This window comes from Ascaphus truei, chromosome 18 (genome assembly GCF_040206685.1).
Source record: "Ascaphus truei isolate aAscTru1 chromosome 18, aAscTru1.hap1, whole genome shotgun sequence".
In the NCBI taxonomy this organism is placed as follows: domain Eukaryota; kingdom Metazoa; phylum Chordata; class Amphibia; order Anura; family Ascaphidae; genus Ascaphus; species Ascaphus truei.
In genome coordinates this window covers 28,459,090-28,480,201 of record NC_134500.1, presented here as the reverse complement: position 1 = coordinate 28,480,201, position 21,112 = coordinate 28,459,090, and the positions used below count along the sequence as shown (strand labels likewise).

Genomic DNA, 21,112 nt, shown 5'->3' with positions numbered 1-21,112 from the left:
TTACTGAGCAGTTCAATAAAAGCCTTTATTTCATGTAGTTCAATCTGCACAATCTTCTGCTAAACTTTAGCGTCACTATACACTCACTAACTCAGCGTGATTACAGCTAATAACACCAGAGCAGTCCCACTTTGCAATACAAGCAGCGTCCGGAGCTGTGGGGTTTTCCTTCTTCCCCCATCACTGCTCCAAGACCCTCCCAGAAATATACATTTTACCTTTTGAGGATATACCGAGAGTTTATTTTATTTTGCTAGTTTTTGGGGGCAAACGAGCTGCTATGGTGTCTCATGATGTCTCGGCCTCCGGCAGCCCCCTGGGTTTGTATTGTATCCTGGGATAACAAACGTCGTACATTAATTTCACAATGAAAGCTCCCAGGAACCCAGTAGACGTGTCACGGTTCATCCCTGACAAACCCTTCGATTCAAAGCTACTATACAAATATATATAATCTATTTTAGCGATTAATGCCAGGAAAGAGTAGCGTGCAGCTGGTGTGAGTGCTGCCGTCTCCACGTGCACACGTGTAGGTGTAGCCATGCATGAGTAGGGTTATCCCGTGCATCAGGGCCTCTAACCTTCTGCCTGTAGGTCGCTGCTGTTTCTATAACCCAGTGCCTCCATTCCCCCAGGACAGCACTTCCTGGGCACGTGAAAGCAGCGTTCTCCATACAGTCGCAGAGCTGGAGATGTTGACGACCAAGCACCCATGTCCTCTCTTCTCCGTGCGCCTCGGGCAAGCGGTGCGTGTTTTCAGTGTCCCAAAAAGAAAGTTGGAAACATCCCCTGGGTCGTGCGACACCGACTGTGGGTGTGAGTCACCCGCTGCATTGTAAGCACCCGTTAATAGTTCTTCACTGTGCTTTGTGTACTAAAGGTGGAGTCCTTGCAGGGAGCGTCTTCTTGACTTTGGGTCGGTTCTTGTGCTGTTGGTAGAATCCTTGCAGTACCCCTTGTATGACGGCGTTCTCCAGGGCATCTGGCGTGGGTGCAACAACAACGGAGAGAATTTATCACAGACCCGAGTGACCAAGGTTTAGCGCCCAGCAGCGCAAATACACAACTCCTGCCTGGGAATTAGCATCTACTGTAGATTTAAAGGTTTTATGCCTTGTAGGGTTCAAAGCAATGAGATGGCAGGAGTGCGAACTCCAGTCCTCAAGGGCCACGGTCCGGCCAGGTATTAGGCTAAGGCCCCGCTCCCGCACTGCAGACAGGCAGCGCGCTGAAAGGCAATAGACTGCTACCTGCGGTCTGTAGGGAGGGGGCGTGGTTTGAGCGGAGGGTCCCCCCCACACACAGAGCTTCCCTCCCGCAGCTCCTTCCCTGCTCCCCTCCACACACACACACACACACACACACACGCGCAAATACACACGCGCAAATACACACGGGGGGAGGGTGAATGGAACGGGGGAGATCGGAGCAAGAGGGGGGAAATCGGAACGGGAGGGTGAATGAAATGAGGGGGAATCGGAGCAGGGGGGGGGGGGAGAAACGGATTGGCTGCTGGGATCCAATCCATGATTGGTTCCCTTGCATGCCACGTGACGCGGCACTCGCCGAAACCATAAGCTCCTTGTAGCTCCGGCTGGCTGACGCGTCACAGCACGCAGTCATCCACGCGGAAGGAGCCAGCGGGGGCACATCAAGAACAGAGGCAAGCAGCTGGTGGTCCGCGGCCGCGCGCGCCACCGGCCGCAGCGGGACCAAAGCCTAAGGCCCGGGCCATAGAGGGGGGAGCCGTGCTGAGGCGAGCGGACGCTGAGGCTCGCCTGCAGAAGCTGGGCGATTTCATGTCCATACAGGCGAGCCAGCGTACGCGATCGGAGGTGAGGGGAGACTGTAGGGAGGCGGGGCAGTGACGTCGCTGGGCCAATCGCCCGCGACGCACTGACGTCGACGTCACGGCGCCGTGACGTTGACGCAGCCCCACTCTCATTGGAGGGTTTCAGCCGACAGCGCGCTGAAAAACAGCTTGGCGCTCGGCTGAAACCTCCAACTCCTCCGCACGCCTGCGGACGCTCGCGTGAACCCCCTCTCAAGGCATCCTCATTGAGGATGCAGGGGCTCAGCGCGGAGCGTCCGCACGCCTCAGCACGGCCTGTCCATCTATGGACACGGCCTAAGGGATATCCCTGCTTCAGCGCAGGTGGCTCAGTCATTGACTGTTGGTGGCCCTTGAGGACTGGAGTTGGCCACCGCTGCGCTAGGGGGTGCAGAGTATAACTATTTTCACATCCAGCATATTGCAACTTTTTTACATAAGCAACAGAAAAAGGGGCAACGGTTTCCATCCTGCGCTGCAGCGCGACGCCGCACCTCGCTGGCCGGCCCCCGGAATGAAGCAATGTGTTTAACCCTTTGGGAAGAACGATGGCCTCGTACCGAGGTGTCTCACCTGTATCCGGGGGGAAGACGTAGAGATCCGTGTAAAACCCCAGCACTGCTCGGTGCGTTAACTGGCTTCTGTGGGAAGGAGGGGTCCGTGAGAATGATACCCCGCAACAGCCCATTAACCCCTGCGTGGCTGTGGTGTTAGATGTTTGCATAGGAGCCCTTAACTATGGATATCACCTGTGGGCCATATTGTAATGATCCTTTTAGCCACTGGGGGGCGCTGTTGCCGGACAGAACAGCTCCAGTGTTAACAGATGCCTTCATTTTGCAGTATTGGGTGACATTTGTGCAACATTGTGCCAGATTATGTGACACTGTGTGCCTTCTCCAGGGCAGAGACAGGGCAGTGTATAAAAGGGTGTGTGTGTGTGTGTGTGTGCAGTGGGATTTGCAAGGACTTGGATTGTTACCGCTCGCTGCTTATTTTTTGCACAGGCTGTCTCGCAGGGGGAAAACCAGCACATTTTACCCCATAATTCACAGAGAGCTGCGCGTGTGTTTCAGGAGAGAGAGAGAGCGCAGCGCGTGTGTTTCAGGAGAGAGAGAGAGTAGCGCGTGTGTTTCAGGAGAGAGAGAAAGCTGCGAGTGTGTTTCAGGAGAGAGAGAGAGCTGCGCGTGTGTTTCAGGAGAGAGAGAGAGAGTAGCGCGTGTGTTTCAGGAGAGAGAGAAAGCTGCGAGTGTGTTTCAGGAGAGAGAGAGAGCTGCGCGTGTGTTTCAGGAGAGAGAGAGAGAGCTGCGCGTGTGTTTCAGGAGAGAGAGAGAGCAGCGCGTGTGTTTCAGGAGAGAGAGAGAGCAGCGCGTGTGTTTCAGGAGAGAGAGAGCTGCGCGTGTGTTTCAGGAGAGAGAGAGAGAGCTGCGCGTGTGTTTCAGGAGAGAGAGAGAGCAGCGTGTGTGTTTCAGGAGAGAGAGAGAGCTGCGCGTGTGTTTCAGGAGAGAGAGAGAGAGCTGCACGTGTGTTTCAGGAGAGAGAGAGAGAGAGCTGCGCGTGTGTTTCAGGAGAGAGAGAGAGAGAGCTGCGCGTGTGTTTCAGGAGAGAGAGAGAGAGAGCTGCGCGTGTGTTTCAGGAGAGAGAGAGAGCAGCGCGTGTGTTTCAGGAGAGAGAGAGCTGCGCGTGTGTTTCAGGAGAGAGAGAGAGAGCTGCGCGTGTGTTTCAGGAGAGGGAGAGAGAGCTGCGCGTGTGTTTCAGGAGAGAGAGAGCTGCGCGTGTGTTTCAGGAGAGAGAGAGAGCTGCGCGTGTGTTTCAGGAGAGAGAGAGCTGCGCGTGTGTTTCAGGAGAGAGAGAGAGCTGCGCGTGTGTTTCAGGAGAGAGAGCTGCGCATGTGTTTCAGGAGAGAGAGAGCTGCGCGTGTGTTTCAGGAGAGAGAGAGAGCTGCGCGTGTGTTTCAGGAGAGAGAGCTGCGCGTGTGTTTCAGGAGAGAGAGAGAGAGCTGCGCGTGTGTTTCAGGAGGGAGAGAGCTGCGCATGTGTTTCAGGAGAGAGAGAGCTGCGCGTGTGTTTCAGGAGAGAGAGAGAGCTGCGGGTGTGTTTCAGGAGAGAGAGAGAGAGCTGCGCGTGTGTTTCAGGAGAGAGAGAGAGAGAGCTGCGCGTGTGTTTCAGGAGAGAGAGAGAGAGAGAGCTGCGCGTGTGTTTCAGGAGAGAGAGAGAGCTGCGCGTGTGTTTCAGGAGAGAGAGAGAGCTGCGCGTGTGTTTCAGGAGAGAGAGAGCTGCGCATGTGTTTCAGGAGAGAGAGAGCTGCGCGTGTGTTTCAGGAGAGAGAGAGAGCTGCGCGTGTGTTTCAGGAGAGAGAGAGCTGCGCGTGTGTTTCAGGAGAGAGAGAGAGCTGCGCGTGTGTTTCAGGAGAGGGAGAGAGAGCTGCGCGTGTGTTTCAGGAGAGAGCTGCGCGTGTGTTTCAGGAGAGAGAGAGAGAGCTGCGCGTGTGTTTCAGGAGAGAGAGAGAGCTGCGCGTGTGTTTCAGGAGAGAGAGAGAGCTGCGCGTGTGTTTCAGGAGAGAGAGAGCTGCGCATGTGTTTCAGGAGAGAGAGAGCTGCGCGTGTGTTTCAGGAGAGAGAGAGAGCTGCGCGTGTGTTTCAGGAGAGAGAGAGAGAGCAGCGCGTGTGTTTCAGGAGAGAGAGAGAGAGCTGCGCGTGTGTTTCAGGAGAGAGAGAGAGAGCTGCGCGTGTGTTTCAGGAGAGAGAGAGAGAGAGAGCTGCGCGTGTGTTTCAGGAGAGAGAGAGCTGCGCGTGTGTTTCAGGAGAGAGAGAGCTGCGCGTGTGTTTCAGGAGGGAGAGAGCTGCGCATGTGTTTCAGGAGAGAGAGAGCTGCGCGTGTGTTTCAGGAGAGAGAGAGAGCTGCGGGTGTGTTTCAGGAGAGAGAGAGAGAGAGCAGCGTGTGTGTTTCAGGAGAGAGAGCGAGAGCTGCGCGTGTGTTTCAGGAGAGAGAGAGAGCTGCGCGTGTGTTTCAGGAGAGAGAGAGAGAGAGAGCTGCGCGTGTGTTTCAGGAGAGAGAGAGAGCTGCGCGTGTGTTTCAGGAGAGAGCTGCGCGTGTGTTTCAGGAGAGAGCTGCGCGTGTGTTTCAGGAGAGAGCTGCGCGTGTGTTTCAGGAGAGAGAGCTGCGCGTGTGTTTCAGGAGAGAGAGAGCAGCGCGTGTGTTTCAGGAGAGAGAGAGCTGCGCATGTGTTTCAGGAGAGAGAGAGCTGCGCGTGTGTTTCAGGAGAGAGAGCTGCGCGTGTGTTTCAGGAGAGAGAGAGAGCAGCGCGTGTGTTTCAGGAGAGAGAGAGAGAGAGCTGCGCGTGTGTTTCAGGAGAGAGAGAGAGAGCTGCGCGTGTGTTTCAGGAGAGAGAGAGAGCTGCGCGTGTGTTTCAGGAGAGAGAGAGAGCTGCGCGTGTGTTTCAGGAGAGAGAGAGAGAGAGCTGCGCGTGTGTTTCAGGAGAGAGAGAGAGCAGCGCGTGTGTTTCAGGAGAGAGAGAGCTGCGCGTGTGTTTCAGGAGAGAGAGAGAGAGCTGCGCGTGTGTTTCAGGAGAGAGAGAGAGCTGCGCGTGTGTTTCAGGAGAGAGAGAGAGCTGCGCGTGTGTTTCAGGAGAGAGAGAGAGCTGCGCGTGTGTTTCAGGAGAGAGAGAGAGCTGCGCGTGTGTTTCAGGAGAGAGAGAGAGCTGCGCGTGTGTTTCAGGAGAGAGAGAGAGCTGCGCGTGTGTTTCAGGAGAGAGAGAGCTGCACATGTGTTTCAGGAGAGAGAGAGCTGCGCGTGTGTTTCAGGAGAGAGAGAGAGCTGCGCGTGTGTTTCAGGAGAGAGAGAGAGAGCAGCGCGTGTGTTTCAGGAGAGAGAGAGAGAGCTGCGCGTGTGTTTCAGGAGAGAGAGAGCTGCGCGTGTGTTTCAGGAGAGAGAGAGCTGCGCGTGTGTTTCAGGAGAGAGAGCTGCGCGTGTGTTTCAGGAGAGAGAGAGCTGCGCGTGTGTTTCAGGAGAGAGAGAGCTGCGCGTGTGTTTCAGGAGAGAGAGAGAGCTGCGCGTGTGTTTCAGGAGGGAGAGAGCTGCGCATGTGTTTCAGGAGAGAGAGAGCTGCGCGTGTGTTGCAGGAGAGAGAGAGAGCTGCGCGTGTGTTTCAGGAGAGAGAGAGAGCAGCGTGTGTGTTTCAGGAGAGAGAGCGAGAGCTGCGCGTGTGTTTCAGGAGAGAGAGAGAGAGCTGCGCGTGTGTTTCAGGAGAGAGAGAGAGAGCTGCGTGTGTGTTTCAGGAGAGAGAGCTGCGCGTGTGTTTCAGGAGAGAGAGAGAGAGCTGCGCGTGTGTTTCAGGAGAGAGAGAGAGAGCTGCACGTGTGTTTCAGGAGAGAGCTGCACGTGTGTTTCAGGAGAGAGCTGCACGTGTGTTTCAGGAGAGAGCTGCGCGTGTGTTTCAGGAGAGAGAGAGCAGCGCGTGTGTTTCAGGAGAGAGAGAGCTGCGCATGTGTTTCAGGAGAGAGAGAGAGAGAGCTGCGCGTGTGTTTCAGGATAGAGAGAGAGAGCTGCGCGTGTGTTTCAGGAGAGAGCTGCGCGTGTGTTTCAGGGGAGAGCGAGAGAGCTGCGCGTGTGTTTCAGGAGAGAACGAGAGAGCTGCACGTGTGTTTCAGGAGACAGCTGCACGTGAGATTCAGGAGAGAGAGCTGCGCGTGTGTTTCAGGAGAGAGCTGCGCGTGTGTTTCAGGGGAGAGCGAGAGAGCTGCGCGTGTGTTTCAGGAGAGAACGAGAGAGCTGCACGTGTGTTTCAGGAGACAGCTGCACGTGAGATTCAGGAGAGAGAGCGAGAGCTGCGCGTGTGTTTCAGGAGAGAGCTGCGCGTGTGTTTCAGGAGAGAGAGAGAGCTGCGCGTGTGTTTCAGGAGAGAGAGCTGCGCGTGTGTTTCGGGAGAGAGAGCTGCGCGTGTGTTTCAGGAGAGAGAGAGAGCTGCGCGTGTGTTTCAGGAGAGAGAGCAGCGCGTGTTTTAGGAGAGAGAGCAGCGCGTGTTTTAGGAGAGAGAGAGAGCTGCGCGTGTGTTTCAGGAGAGATAGTTCCACGTGTGTTTCAGGAGAGAGAGCGAGAGCTGCGCGGGTGTTTCAGGAGAGAGAGCGAGAGCTGCGCGTGTGTTTCAGGAGAGAGAGCGAGAGCTGCGCGTGTGTTTCAGGAGAGAGAGAGAGCAGCGCGTGTGTTTCAGGAGAGAGAGAGAGCAGCGCGTGTGTTTCAGGAGAGAGAGAGCTGCGCGTGTGTTTCAGGAGAGAGAGAGAGAGCTGCGCGTGTGTTTCAGGAGAGAGAGAGAGCAGCGTGTGTGTTTCAGGAGAGAGAGAGAGCTGCGCGTGTGTTTCAGGAGAGAGAGAGAGAGCTGCACGTGTGTTTCAGGAGAGAGAGAGAGAGAGCTGCGCGTGTGTTTCAGGAGAGAGAGAGAGAGAGCTGCGCGTGTGTTTCAGGAGAGAGAGAGAGAGAGCTGCGCGTGTGTTTCAGGAGAGAGAGAGAGCAGCGCGTGTGTTTCAGGAGAGAGAGAGCTGCGCGTGTGTTTCAGGAGAGAGAGAGAGAGCTGCGCGTGTGTTTCAGGAGAGGGAGAGAGAGCTGCGCGTGTGTTTCAGGAGAGAGAGAGCTGCGCGTGTGTTTCAGGAGAGAGAGAGAGCTGCGCGTGTGTTTCAGGAGAGAGAGAGCTGCGCGTGTGTTTCAGGAGAGAGAGAGAGCTGCGCGTGTGTTTCAGGAGAGAGAGCTGCGCATGTGTTTCAGGAGAGAGAGAGCTGCGCGTGTGTTTCAGGAGAGAGAGAGAGCTGCGCGTGTGTTTCAGGAGAGAGAGCTGCGCGTGTGTTTCAGGAGAGAGAGAGAGAGCTGCGCGTGTGTTTCAGGAGGGAGAGAGCTGCGCATGTGTTTCAGGAGAGAGAGAGCTGCGCGTGTGTTTCAGGAGAGAGAGAGAGCTGCGGGTGTGTTTCAGGAGAGAGAGAGAGAGCTGCGCGTGTGTTTCAGGAGAGAGAGAGAGAGAGCTGCGCGTGTGTTTCAGGAGAGAGAGAGAGAGAGAGCTGCGCGTGTGTTTCAGGAGAGAGAGAGAGCTGCGCGTGTGTTTCAGGAGAGAGAGAGAGCTGCGCGTGTGTTTCAGGAGAGAGAGAGCTGCGCATGTGTTTCAGGAGAGAGAGAGCTGCGCGTGTGTTTCAGGAGAGAGAGAGAGCTGCGCGTGTGTTTCAGGAGAGAGAGAGCTGCGCGTGTGTTTCAGGAGAGAGAGAGAGCTGCGCGTGTGTTTCAGGAGAGGGAGAGAGAGCTGCGCGTGTGTTTCAGGAGAGAGCTGCGCGTGTGTTTCAGGAGAGAGAGAGAGCTGCGCGTGTGTTTCAGGAGAGAGAGCGAGAGCTGCGCGTGTGTTTCAGGAGAGAGAGAGCTGTGCGTGTGTTTCAGGAGGGAGAGAGCTGCGCATGTGTTTCAGGAGAGAGAGAGCTGCGCGTGTGTTTCAGGAGAGAGAGCTGCGCGTGTGTTTCAGGAGAGAGAGAGAGCTGCGCGTGTGTTTCAGGAGAGCGTGAGAGAGCTGTGCGTGTGTTTCAGGAGAGAGAGCGAGAGCTGCGCGTGTGTTTCAGGAGAGAGAGAGAGCAGCGCGTGTGTTTCAGGAGAGAGAGAGCTGCGCGTGTGTTTCAGGAGAGAGAGAGAGAGCTGCGCGTGTGTTTCAGGAGAGAGAGAGCTGCGCGTGTGTTTCAGGAGAGAGAGAGCTGCGCGTGTGTTTCAGGAGAGAGAGCTGCGCGTGTCTTTCAGGAGAGGGCGGCCTGTCCATCTCCCCTATTCAATATAGTGGGAAGCAGTAAACACACAGTTAATAAAATATGAACTGATAACAGATCAAAGCAGAGTTGGGATATAAAGAGAGGAGTCGTCACTAGTGACATGTTTACAGGTGTTAGTGACAGAATAATAAAAGCGTGTGCTAATATCGCTACCTGCTTTCCTCCGCAGCGCTGTCTGCCAGGGACCTGGGTAGAGAGGGAAGGACCGGTACTTATAGAAATATTTGACATGTAACACAATTAACACAATGTGCAGGTCTTCAATAAACACCTTTACACCCCGAATACACTTCCAGTCAGGTTATCACTCCGGTCTTTCACCAGGTAACCCTATTAATTACGGTAGCCTATCCCCCAGTGTGCCTGCTTACAGATCCAACTTTTTCATTACAAAATCAATGTCTTGTGGGGTTCCCCCCCCACCCCCTATTTCTGTGCCGATTTTTTTATAACACCTTTATAACGGGTGGGCAACTGCAGTCCAAGGGCGGCCAAGGGGTCAGATTTAAGGATATCCCTGCTTCAGCACAGGAAACCTGACCTGCTGTTGGCTCGAGGACTGGAGATGCCGCCTCTGCCGTAGGCTGAGATTATAGTGCTCGCGACAAAAGAGTTCTTCCCTATGAGGCTGCCCATACCGGGCGCGACTGCGCCAGCGATGCAGAGCGACCGCGCCAGCGATGCAGAGCGACCGCGCGGCAGATTTTTGAAAAGATAAATTAAGCACACTGTCCCCGCGCTGCGCCGGCGATAAGCACACTGTCCCCGCCCTGCGCCCAGCGATAAGCACACTGTCCCCGCGCTGTGATAAGCACACTGTCCCCGCCCTGCGCCCAGCGATAAGCACACTGTCCCCGCGCTGCGCCGGCGATAAGCACACTGTCCCCGCTCTGCGCCCGGCGATAAGCACACTGTCCCCGCGCTGCGCCCGGCGATAAGCACACTGTCCCCGCGCTGCGCCCGGCGATAAGCTCACTGTCCCCGCTCTGCGCCCGGCGATAAGCACACTGTCCCCGCGCTGCGCCCGGCGATAAGCACACTGTCCCCGCGCTGCGCCCGGCGATAAGCACACTGTCCCCGCGCTGCGCCCGGCGATAAGCACACTGTCCCCGCGCTGCGCCCGGCGATAAGCACACTGTCCCCGCACTGCGCCCAGCGATAAGCACACTGTCCCCGCGCTGCGCCCGGCGATAAGCTCACTGTCCCCGCGCTGCGCCCGGCGATAAGCACACTGTCCCCGCGCTGCGCCCGGCGATAAGCACACTGTCCCCGCGCTGCGCCCGGCGATAAGCACACTGTCCCCGCACTGCGCCCGCCGATAAGCACACTGTCCCCGCGCTGCGCCCGGCGATAAGCTCACTGTCCCCGCGCTGCGCCCGGCGATAAGCACACTGTCCCCGCGCTGCGCCCGGCGATAAGCTCACTGTCCCCGCGCTGCGTCCGGCGATAATCACACTGTCCCCACGCTGCGCCCGGCGATAAGCACACTGTCCCCGCGCTGCGCCCGGCGATAAGCACACTGTCCCCGCTCTGCGCCCGGCGATAAGCACACTGTCCCCGCGCTGCGCCCGGCGATAAGCACACTGTCCCCGCGCTGCGCCCAGCGATAAGCACACTGTCCCCGCGCTGCGCCCAGCGATAAGCTCACTGTCCCCGCGCTGCGCCCAGCGATAAGCACACTGTCCCCGCGCTGCGCCCGGCGATAAGCACACTGTCCCCGCGCTGCGCCCGGCGATAAGCTCACTGTCCCCGCGCTGCGCCCAGCGATAAGCACACTGTCCCCGCGCTGCGCCCAGCGATAAGCACACTGTCCCCGCCCTGCGCCCGGCGATAAGCTCACTGTCCCCGCACTGCGCCCGGCGATAAGCTCACTGTCCCCGCACTGCGCCCGGCGATAAGCACACTGTCCCCGCACTGCGCCCGGCGATAAGCACACTGTCCCCGCACTGCGCCCAGCGATAAGCACACTGTCCCCGCCCTGCGCCCGGCGATAAGCACACTGTCCCCGCCCTGCGCCCGGCGATAAGCTCACTGTCCCCGCGCTGCGCCCGGCGATAAGCACACTGTCCCCGCGCTGCGCCCAGCGATAAGCACACTGTCCCCGCGCTGCGCCCGGCGATAAGCACACTGTCCCCGCGCTGCGCCCGGCGATAAGCACACTGTCCCCGCGCTGCGCCCAGCGATAAGCACACTGTCCCCGCGCTGCGCCCGGCGATAAGCACACTGTCCCCGCACTGCGCCCGGCGATAAGCACACTGTCCCCGCGCTGCGCCCAGCGATAAGCACACTGTCCCCGCACTGGGCCCGGCGATAAGCACACTGTCCCCGCGCTGCGCCCAGCGATAAGCACGCTGTCCCCGCGCTGCGCCCGGCGATAAGCACACTGTCCCCGCGCTGCGCCCAGCGATAAGCACACTGTCCCCGCACTGCGCCCGGCGATAAGCACACTGTCCCCGCGCTGCGCCCAGCGATAAGCACACTGTCCCCGCACTGTGCCCGGCGATAAGCTCACTGTCCCCGCGCTGCGCCCGGTGATAAGCACACTGTCCCCGCACTGCGCCCAGCGATAAGCACACTGTCCCCGCTCTGCGCCCGGCGATAAGCTCACTGTCCCCGCACTGTGCCCGGCGATAAGCTCACTGTCCCCGCACTGTGCCCGGCGATAAGCTCACTGTCCCCGCACTGTGCCCGGCGATAAGCTCACTGTCCCCGCACTGCGCCCAGCGATAAGCACACTGTCCCCGCTCTGCGCCCGGCGATAAGCTCACTGTCCCCGCACTGTGCCCGGCGATAAGCTCACTGTCCCCGCACTGCGCCCGGCGATAAGCACACTGTCCCCGCGCTGCGCCCGGCGATAAGCTCACTGTCCCCGCGCTGCGCCCGGTGATAAGCACACTGTCCCCGCGCTGCGCCCGGCGATAAGCTCACTGTCCCCGCGCTGCGCCCGGCGATAAGCTCACTGTCCCCGCACTGTGCCCGGCGATAAGCTCACTGTCCCCGCGCTGCGCCCGGTGATAAGCACACTGTCCCCGCACTGCGCCCGGCGATAAGCACACTGTCCCCGCGCTGCGCCCGGCGATAAGCTCACTGTCCCCGCACTGTGCCCGGCGATAAGCTCACTGTCCCCGCGCTGCGCCCGGTGATAAGCACACTGTCCCCGCACTGTGCCCGGCGATAAGCTCACTGTCCCCGCGCTGCGCCCGGCGATAAGCACACAGTCCCCGCGCTGCGCCCAGCGATAAGCACACTGTCCCCGCACTGCGCCCGGCGATAAGCACACTGTCCCCGCGCTGCGCCCGGCGATAAGCACACTGTCCCCGCGCTGCGCCCGGCGATAAGCACACTGTCCCCGCGCTGCGCCCGGCGATAAGCACACTGTCCCCGCACTGCGCCCGGCGATAATCACACTGTCCCCGCACTGCGCCCGGCGATAAGCTCACTGTCCCCGCGCTGCGCCCGGCGATAAGCTCACTGTCCCCGCGCTGCGCCCGGCGATAAGCACACTGTCCCCGCACTGCGCCCGGCGATAAGCACACTGTCCCCGCGCTGCGCCCAGCGATAAGCACACTGTCCCCGCGCTGCGCCCAGCGATAAGCACACTGTCCCCGCGCTGCGCCCAGCGATAAGCTCACTGTCCCCGCGCTGCGCCCAGCGATAAGCACACTGTCCCCGCGCTGCGCCCAGCGATAAGCACACTGTCCCCGCGCTGCGCCCAGCGATAAGCACACTGTCCCCGCACTGCGCCCGGCGATAAGCTCACTGTCCCCGCGCTGCGCCCGGCGATAAGCACACTGTCCCCGCGCTGCGCCCGGCGATAAGCTCACTGTCCCCGCGCTGCGCCCAGCGATAAGCTCACTGTCCCCGCGCTGCGCCCGGCGATAAGCACACTGTCCCCGCGCTGCGCCCGGCGATAAGCACACTGTCCCCGCACTGCGCCCAGCGATAAGCACACTGTCCCCGCGCTGCGCCCGGCGATAAGCACACTGTCCCCGCACTGCGCCCAGCGATAAGCACACTGTCCCCGCACTGCGCCCGGCGATAAGCTCACTGTCCCCGCGCTGCGCCCAGCGATAAGCACACTGTCCCCGCACTGCGCCCGGCGATAAGCACACTGTCCCCGCGCTGCGCCCAGCGATAAGCACACTGTCCCCGCACTGCGCCCGGCGATAAGCACACTGTCCCCGCGCTGCGCCCGGCGATAAGCACACTGTCCCCGCGCTGCGCCCGGCGATAAGCACACTGTCCCCGCGCTGCGCCCGGCGATAAGCACACTGTCCCCGCGCTGCGCCCAGCGATAAGCACACTGTCCCCGCGCTGCGCCCGGCGATAAGCACACTGTCCCCGCGCTGCGCCCGGCGATAAGCACACTGTCCCCGCGCTGCGCCCAGCGATAAGCACACTGTCCCCGCGCTGCGCCCGGCGATAAGCACACTGTCCCCGCGCTGCGCCCAGCGATAAGCACACTGTCCCCGCGCTGCGCCCGGCGATAAGCACACTGTCCCCGCGCTGCGCCCGGCGATAAGCACACTGTCCCCGCGCTGCGCCCAGCGATAAGCTCACTGTCCCCGCGCTGCGCCCGGCGATAAGCACACTGTCCCCGCACTGCGCCCGGCGATAAGCACACTGTCCCCGCGCTGCGCCCAGCGATAAGCACACTGTCCCCGCGCTGCGCCCAGCGATAAGCACACTGTCCCCGCGCTGCGCCCGGCGATAAGCACACTGTCCCCGCGCTGCGCCCGGCGATAAGCACACTGTCCCCGCGCTGCGCCCGGCGATAAGCACACTGTCCCCGCGCTGCGCCCGGCGATAAGCACACTGTCCCCGCGCTGCGCCCGGCGATAAGCACACTGTCCCCGCGCTGCGCCCAGCGATAAGCACACTGTCCCCGCGCTGCGCCCGGCGATAAGCACACTGTCCCCGCGCTGCGCCCGGCGATAAGCACACTGTCCCCGCACTGCGCCCAGCGATAAGCACACTGTCCCCGCGCTGCGCCCGGCGATAAGCACACTGTCCCCGCGCTGCGCCCGGCGATAAGCTCACTGTCCCCGCGCTGCGCCCAGCGATAAGCACACTGTCCCCGCGCTGACCCCGGCGATAAGCACACTGTCCCCGCGCTGCGCCCAGCGATAAGCTCACTGTCCCCGCGCTGCGCCCGGCGATAAGCTCACTGTCCCCGCACTGCGCCCGGCGATAAGCACACTGTCCCCGCGCTGCGCCCAGCGATAAGCACACTGTCCCCGCGCTGCGCCTGGCGATAAGCTCACTGTCCCCGCGCTGCGCCCGGCGATAAGCACACTGTCCCCGCGCTGCGCCCAGCGATAAGCTCACTGTCCCCGCGCTGCGCCCGGCGATAAGCACACTGTCCCCGCACTGCGCCCGGCGATAAGCACACTGTCCCCGCGCTGCGCCCGGCGATAAGCACACTGTCCCCACACTGCGCCCGGCGATAAGCACACTGTCCCCGCGCTGCGCCCGGCGATAAGCACACTGTCCCCGCACTGCGCCCGGCGATAAGCACACTGTCCCCGCGCTGCGCCCGGCGATAAGCACACTGTCCCCACACTGCGCCCGGCGATAAGCACACTGTCCCCGCGCTGCGCCCGGCGATAAGCTCACTGTCCCCGCACTGCGCCCAGCGATAAGCACACTGTCCCCGCTCTGCGCCCGGCGATAAGCACACTGTCCCCGCGCTGCGCCCAGCGATAAGCACACTGTCCCCGCGCTGCGCCCGGCGATAAGCACACTGTCCCCGCGCTGCGCCCAGCGATAAGCACACTGTCCCCGCGCTGCGCCCAGCGATAAGCTCACTGTCCCCGCGCTGCGCCCAGCGATAAGCACACTGTCCCCGCACTGCGCCCGGCGATAAGCTCACTGTCCCCGCGCTGCGCCCGGCGATAAGCACACTGTCCCCGCGCTGCGCCCGGCGATAAGCTCACTGTCCCCGCGCTGCGCCCAGCGATAAGCTCACTGTCCCCGCGCTGCGCCCGGCGATAAGCACACTGTCCCCGCGCTGCGCCCGGCGATAAGCACACTGTCCCCGCACTGCGCCCAGCGATAAGCACACTGTCCCCGCGCTGCGCCCGGCGATAAGCACACTGTCCCCGCACTGCGCCCAGCGATAAGCACACTGTCCCCGCACTGCGCCCGGCGATAAGCTCACTGTCCCCGCGCTGCGCCCGGCGATAAGCTCACTGTCCCCGCGCTGCGCCCGGCGATAAGCACACTGTCCCCGCGCTGCGCCCGGCGATAAGCACACTGTCCCCGCACTGCGCCCAGCGATAAGCACACTGTCCCCGCGCTGCGCCCGGCGATAAGCACACTGTCCCCGCGCTGCGCCCGGCGATAAGCACACTGTCCCCGCACTGCGCCCGGCGATAAGCACACTGTCCCCGCGCTGCGCCCGGCGATAAGCTCACTGTCCCCGCGCTGCGCCCGGCGATAAGCACACTGTCCCCGCACTGCGCCCGGCGATAAGCACACTGTCCCCGCGCTGCGTCCGGCGATAAGCACACTGTCCCCGCGCTGCGCCCAGCGATAAGCACACTGTCCCCGCACTGCGCCCGGCGATAAGCTCACTGTCCCCGCGCTGCACCCGGCGATAAGCACACTGTCCCCGCGCTGCGCCCGGCGATAAGCACACTGTCCCCGCTCTGCGCCCGGCGATAAGCACACTGTCCCCGCGCTGCGCCCGGCGATAAGCACACTGTCCCCGCACTGCGCCCGGCGATAAGCACACTGTCCCCGCACTGCGCCCGGCGATAAGCACACTGTCCCCGCACTGCGCCCGGCGATAAGCACACTGTCCCCGCGCTGCGCCCAGCGATAAGCACACTGTCCCCGCGCTGCGCCCGGCGATAAGCACACTGTCCCCGCACTGCGCCCGGCGATAAGCACACTGTCCCCGCGCTGCGCCCGGCGATAAGCACACTGTCCCCGCGCTGCGCCCAGCGATAAGCACACTGTCCCCGCGCTGCGCCCAGCGATAAGCACACTGTCCCCGCTCTGCGCCCAGCGATAAGCTCACTGTCCCCGCGCTGCGCCCAGCGATAAGCTCACTGTCCCCGCGCTGCACCCGGCGATAAGCACACTGTCCCCGCGCTGCGCCCGGCGATAAGCACACTGTCCCCGCTCTGCGCCCGGCGATAAGCACACTGTCCCCGCGCTGCGCCCAGCGATAAGCACACTGTCCCCGCGCTGCGCCCAGCGATAAGCACACTGTCCCCGCGCTGCGCCCAGCGATAAGCACACTGTCCCCGCGCTGCGCCCGGCGATAAGCTCACTGTCCCCGCGCTGCGCCCAGCGATAAGCACACTGTCCCCGCGCTGCGCCCAGCGATAAGCACACTGTCCCCGCGCTGCGCCCGGCGATAAGCTCACTGTCCCCGCGCTGCGCCCGGCGATAAGCACACTGTCCCCGCGCTGCGCCCAGCGATAAGCACACTGTCCCCGCGCTGCGCCCGGCGATAAGCACACTGTCCCCGCACTGCGCCCGGCGATAAGCACACTGTCCCCGCTCTGCGCCCAGCGATAAGCTCACTGTCCCCGCGCTGCGCCCGGCGATAAGCACACTGTCCCCGCGCTGCGCCCAGCGATAAGCACACTGTCCCCGCACTGCGCCCGGCGATAAGCACACTGTCCCCGCGCTGCGCCCGGCGATAAGCACACTGTCCCCGCACTGCGCCCGGCGATAAGCACACTGTCCCCGCGCTGCGCCCGGCGATAAGCACACTGTCCCCGCGCTGACCCCGGCGATAAGCACACTGTCCCCGCGCTGCGCCCAGCGATAAGCACACTGTCCCCGCGCTGCGCCCGGCGATAAGCACACTGTCCCCGCGCTGCGCCCAGCGATAAGCACACTGTCCCCGCTCTGCGCCCGGCGATAAGCACACTGTCCCCGCGCTGCGCCCAGCGATAAGCACACTGTCCCCGCACTGCGCCCAGCGATAAGCACACTGTCCCCGCGCTGCGCCCAGCGATAAGCACACTGTCCCCGCGCTGCGCCCGGCGATAAGCTCACTGTCCCCGCGCTGCGCCCAGCGATAAGCACACTGTCCCCGCGCTGCGCCCAGCGATAAGCACACTGTCCCCGCGCTGCGCCCGGCGATAAGCTCACTGTCCCCGCGCTGCACCCGGCGATAAGCACACTGTCCCCGCGCTGCGCCCAGCGATAAGCACACTGTCCCCGCGCTGCGCCCGGCGATAAGCACACTGTCCCCGCACTGCGCCCGGCGATAAGCACACTGTCCCCGCACTGCGCCCGGCGATAAGCACACTGTCCCCGCGCTGCGCCCGGCGATAAGCTCACTGTCCCCACGCTGCGCCCGGCGATAAGCACACTGTCCCCGCTCTGCGCCCAGCGATAAGCTCACTGTCCCCGCGCTGCGCCCGGCGATAAGCTCACTGTCCCCACGCTGCGCCCGGCGATAAGCACACTGTCCCCGCTCTGCGCCCAGCGATAAGCACACTGTCCCCGCTCTGCGCCCGGCGATAAGCACACTGTCCCCGCGCTGCGCCCGGCGATAAGCTCACTGTCCCCACGCTGCGCCCGGCGATAAGCACACTGTCCCCGCTCTGCGCCCAGCGATAAGCACACTGTCCCCGCTCTGCGCCCAGCGATAAGCTCACTGTCCCCGCGCTGCGCCCGGCGATAAGCACACTGTCCCCGCGCTGCGCCCGGCGATAAGCACACTGTCCCCGCGCTGCACCCGGCGATAAGCACACTGTCCCCGCACTGCGCCCAGCGATAAGCACACTGTCCCCGCGCTGACCCCGGCGATAAGCACACTGTCCCCGCGCTGACCCCGGCGATAAGCACACTGTCCCCGCGCTGCGCCCAGCGATAAGCACACTGTCCCCGCGCTGCGCCCAGCGATAAGCACACTGTCCCCGCGCTGACCCCGGCGATAAGCACACTGTCCCCGCGCTGCGCCCAGCGATAAGCTCACTGTCCCCGCGCTGCGCCCGGCGATAAGCACACTGTCCCCGCGCTGCGCCCGGCGATAAGCACACTGTCCCCGCGCTGCGCCCGGCGATAAGCACACTGTCCCCGCGCTGCGCCCAGCGATAAGCACACTGTCCCCGCTCTGCGCCCGGCGATAAGCACACTGTCCCCGCGCTGCGCCCGGCGATAAGCTCACTGTCCCCGCGCTGCGCCCGGCGATAAGCACACTGTCCCCGCGCTGCGCCCAGCGATAAGCTCACTGTCCCCGCGCTGACCCCGGCGATAAGCACACTGTCCCCGCGCTGCGCCCGGCGATAAGCACACTGTCCCCGCTCTGCGCCCAGCGATAAGCACACTGTCCCCGCACTGCGCCCGGCGATAAGCTCACTGTCCCCGCGCTGCGCCCGGCGATAAGCACACTGTCCCCGCGCTGCGCCCGGCGATAAGCTCACTGTCCCCGCGCTGCGCCCGGCGATAAGCACGCTGTCCCCGCGCTGACCCCGGCGATAAGCACACTGTCCCCGCGCTGCGCCCAGCGATAAGCACACTGTCCCCGCGCTGCGCCCGGCGATAAGCACACTGTCCCCGCTCTGCGCCCGGCGATAAGCACACTGTCCCCGCACTGCGCCCGGCGATAAGCACACTGTCCCCGCACTGCGCCCGGCGATAAGCACACTGTCCCCGCGCTGTGCCCGGCGATAAGCTCACTGTCCCCGCGCTGCGCCCGGCGATAAGCACACTGTCCCCGCGCTGCGCCCAGCGATAAGCACACTGTCCCCGCGCTGCGCCCGGTGATAAGCACACTGTCCCCGCGCTGCGCCCGGCGATAAGCACACTGTCCCCGCACTGCGCCCGGCGATAAGCACACTGTCCCCGCGCTGCGCCCGGCGATAAGCACACTGTCCCCGCACTGCGCCCGGCGATAAGCACACTGTCCCCGCACTGCGCCCGGCGATAAGCACACTGTCCCCGCGCTGCGCCCAGCGATAAGCACACTGTCCCCGCACTGCGCCCGGCGATAAGCACACTGTCCCCGCGCTGCGCCCGGCGATAAGCACACTGTCCCCGCTCTGCGCCCAGCGATAAGCTCACTGTCCCCGCGCTGCGCCCAGCGATAAGCACACTGTCCCCGCGCTGCGCCCGGCGATAAGCACACTGTCCCCGCTCTGCGCCCGGCGATAAGCACACTGTCCCCGCGCTGCGCCCAGCGATAAGCTCACTGTCCCCGCGCTGCGCCCAGCGATAAGCACACTGTCCCCGCACTGCGCCCAGCGATAAGCACACTGTCCCCGCACTGCGCCCAGCGATAAGCACACTGTCCCCGCGCTGCGCCCGGCGATAAGCACACTGTCCCCGCTCTGCGCCCGGCGATAAGCACACTGTCCCCGCGCTGCGCCCAGCGATAAGCTCACTGTCCCCGCGCTGCGCCCAGCGATAAGCACACTGTCCCCGCACTGCGCCCAGCGATAAGCACACTGTCCCCGCACTGCGCCCAGCGATAAGCACACTGTCCCCGCGCTGCGCCCGGCGATAAGCACACTGTCCCCGCGCTGCGCCCAGCGATAAGCACACTGTCCCCGCGCTGCGCCCGGCGATAAGCACACTGTCCCCGCGCTGCGCCCAGCGATAAGCACACTGTCCCCGCGCTGCGCCCGGCGATAAGCACACTGTCCCCGCACTGCGCCCGGCGATAAGCACACTGTCCCCGCGCTGTGATAAGCACACTGTCCCCGCACTGCGCCCGGCGATAAGCACACTGTCCCCGCACTGCGCCCAGCGATAAGCTCACTGTCCCCGCGCTGCACCCAGCGATAAGCACACTGTCCCCGCGCTGCGCCCGGCGATAAGCACACTGTCCCCGCGCTGCGCCCGGCGATAAGCACACTGTCACCGCGCTGCGCCCAGCGATAAGCACACTGTCCCCGCGCTGCGCCCGGCGATAAGCACACTGTCCCCGCGCTGCGCCCAGCGATAAGCACACTGTCCCCGCACTGCGCCCAGCGATAAGCACACTGTCCCCGCACTGCGCCCGGCGATAAGCTCACTGTCCCCGCGCTGCGCCCGGCGATAAGCACACTGTCCCCGCGCTGCGCCCGGCGATAAGCTCACTGTCCCCGCGCTGCGCCCGGCGATAAGCTCACTGTCCCCGCGCTGCGCCCGGCGATAAGCACACTGTCCCCGCGCTGCGCCCGGCGATAAGCACACTGTCCCCGCGCTGCGCCCGGCGATAAGCACACTGTCCCCGCGCTGCGCCCGGCGATAAGCACACTGTCCCCGCGCTGCGCCCGGCGATAAGCACACTGTCCCCGCACTGCGCCCAGCGATAAGCACACTGTCCCCGCGCTGCGCCCAGCGATAAGCACACTGTCCCCGCGCTGTGCCCGGCGATAAGCACACTGTCCCCGCGCTGACCCCGGCGATAAGCACACTGTCCCCGCGCTGCGCCCGGCGATAAGCACACTGTCCCCGCGCTGCGCCCGGCGATAAGCACACTGTCCCCGCACTGCGCCCAGCGATAAGCACACTGTCCCCGCGCTGCGCCCGGCGATAAGCACACTGTCCCCGCGCTGTGCCCGGCGATAAGCACACTGTCCCCGCACTGCGCCCAGCGATAAGCACACTGTCCCCGCGCTGCGCCCAGCGATAAGCACACTGTCCCCGCGCTGTGCCCGGCGATAAGCACACTGTCCCCGCGCTGACCCCGGCGATAAGCACACTGTCCCCGCGCTGCGCCCGGCGATAAGCACACTGTCCCCGCGCTGCGCCCGGCGATAAGCACACTGTCCCCCCCGCGCTGCGCCCGGCGATAAGCACACTGTCCCCCCCGCGCTGCGCCCGGCGATAAGCACACTGTCCCCGCACTGCGCCCAGCGATAAGCACACTGTCCCCGCGCTGCGCCCGGCGATAAGCACACTGTCCCCGCTCTGCGCCCGGCGATAAGCACACTGTCCCCGCACTGCGCCCGGCGATAAGCTCACTGTCCCCGCACTGCGCCCGGCGATAAGCACACTGTCCCCGCGCTGCGCCCGGCGATAAGCACACTGTCCCCGCGCTGCGCCCAGCGATAAGCACACTGTCCCCGCGCTGCGCCCGGCGATAAGCACACTGTCCCCGCACTGCGCCCAGCGATAAGCACACTGTCCCCGCTCTGCGCCCAGCGATAAGCACACTGTCCCCGCACTGCGCCCAGCGATAAGCTCACTGTCCCCGCGCTGCGCCCGGCGATAAGCACACTGTCCCCGCGCTGCGCCCGGCGATAAGCACACTGTCCCCGCCCTGCGCCCGGCGATAAGCACACTGTCCCCGCGCTGCGCCCGGCGATAAGCACACTGTCCCCGCGCTGCGCCCGGCGATAAGCACACTGTCCCCGCGCTGCGCCCGGCGATAAGCACACTGTCCCCGCGCTGCGCCCGGCGATAAGCACACTGTCCCCGCGCTGCGCCCAGCGATAAGCACACTGTCCCCGCTCTGCGCCCAGCGATAAGCACACTGTCCCCGCGCTGCGCCCGGCGATAAGCACACTGTCCCCGCGCTGCGCCCGGCGATAAGCACA

At 63.3% G+C, this 21,112-nt stretch overlaps 1 protein-coding gene across 6 annotated transcripts in view; it reads right to left on the bottom strand.

The window, feature by feature from the left end:
• The window catches only part of SNX22 (sorting nexin 22), a 46,968-nt gene continuing 25,856 nt past the window's right edge, over positions 1–21,112 (bottom strand). For 3 of the 6 annotated variants that reach the window (XM_075575973.1, XM_075575971.1, XM_075575968.1), the window contains 3 exons: positions 8,772–8,804; positions 2,326–2,472; positions 1–982 (listed from right to left, as the gene is read on the bottom strand). In XM_075575973.1, the coding sequence (XP_075432088.1) occupies positions 847–982; positions 2,326–2,472; positions 8,772–8,804 (316 nt within the window). In that variant the 3' untranslated portion in view covers positions 1–846. The remainder of the gene's footprint in view (positions 983–2,325; positions 2,473–8,771; positions 8,805–21,112) is intronic. The other 3 variants (XM_075575972.1, XM_075575970.1, XM_075575969.1) reach the window with 2 other exon arrangements.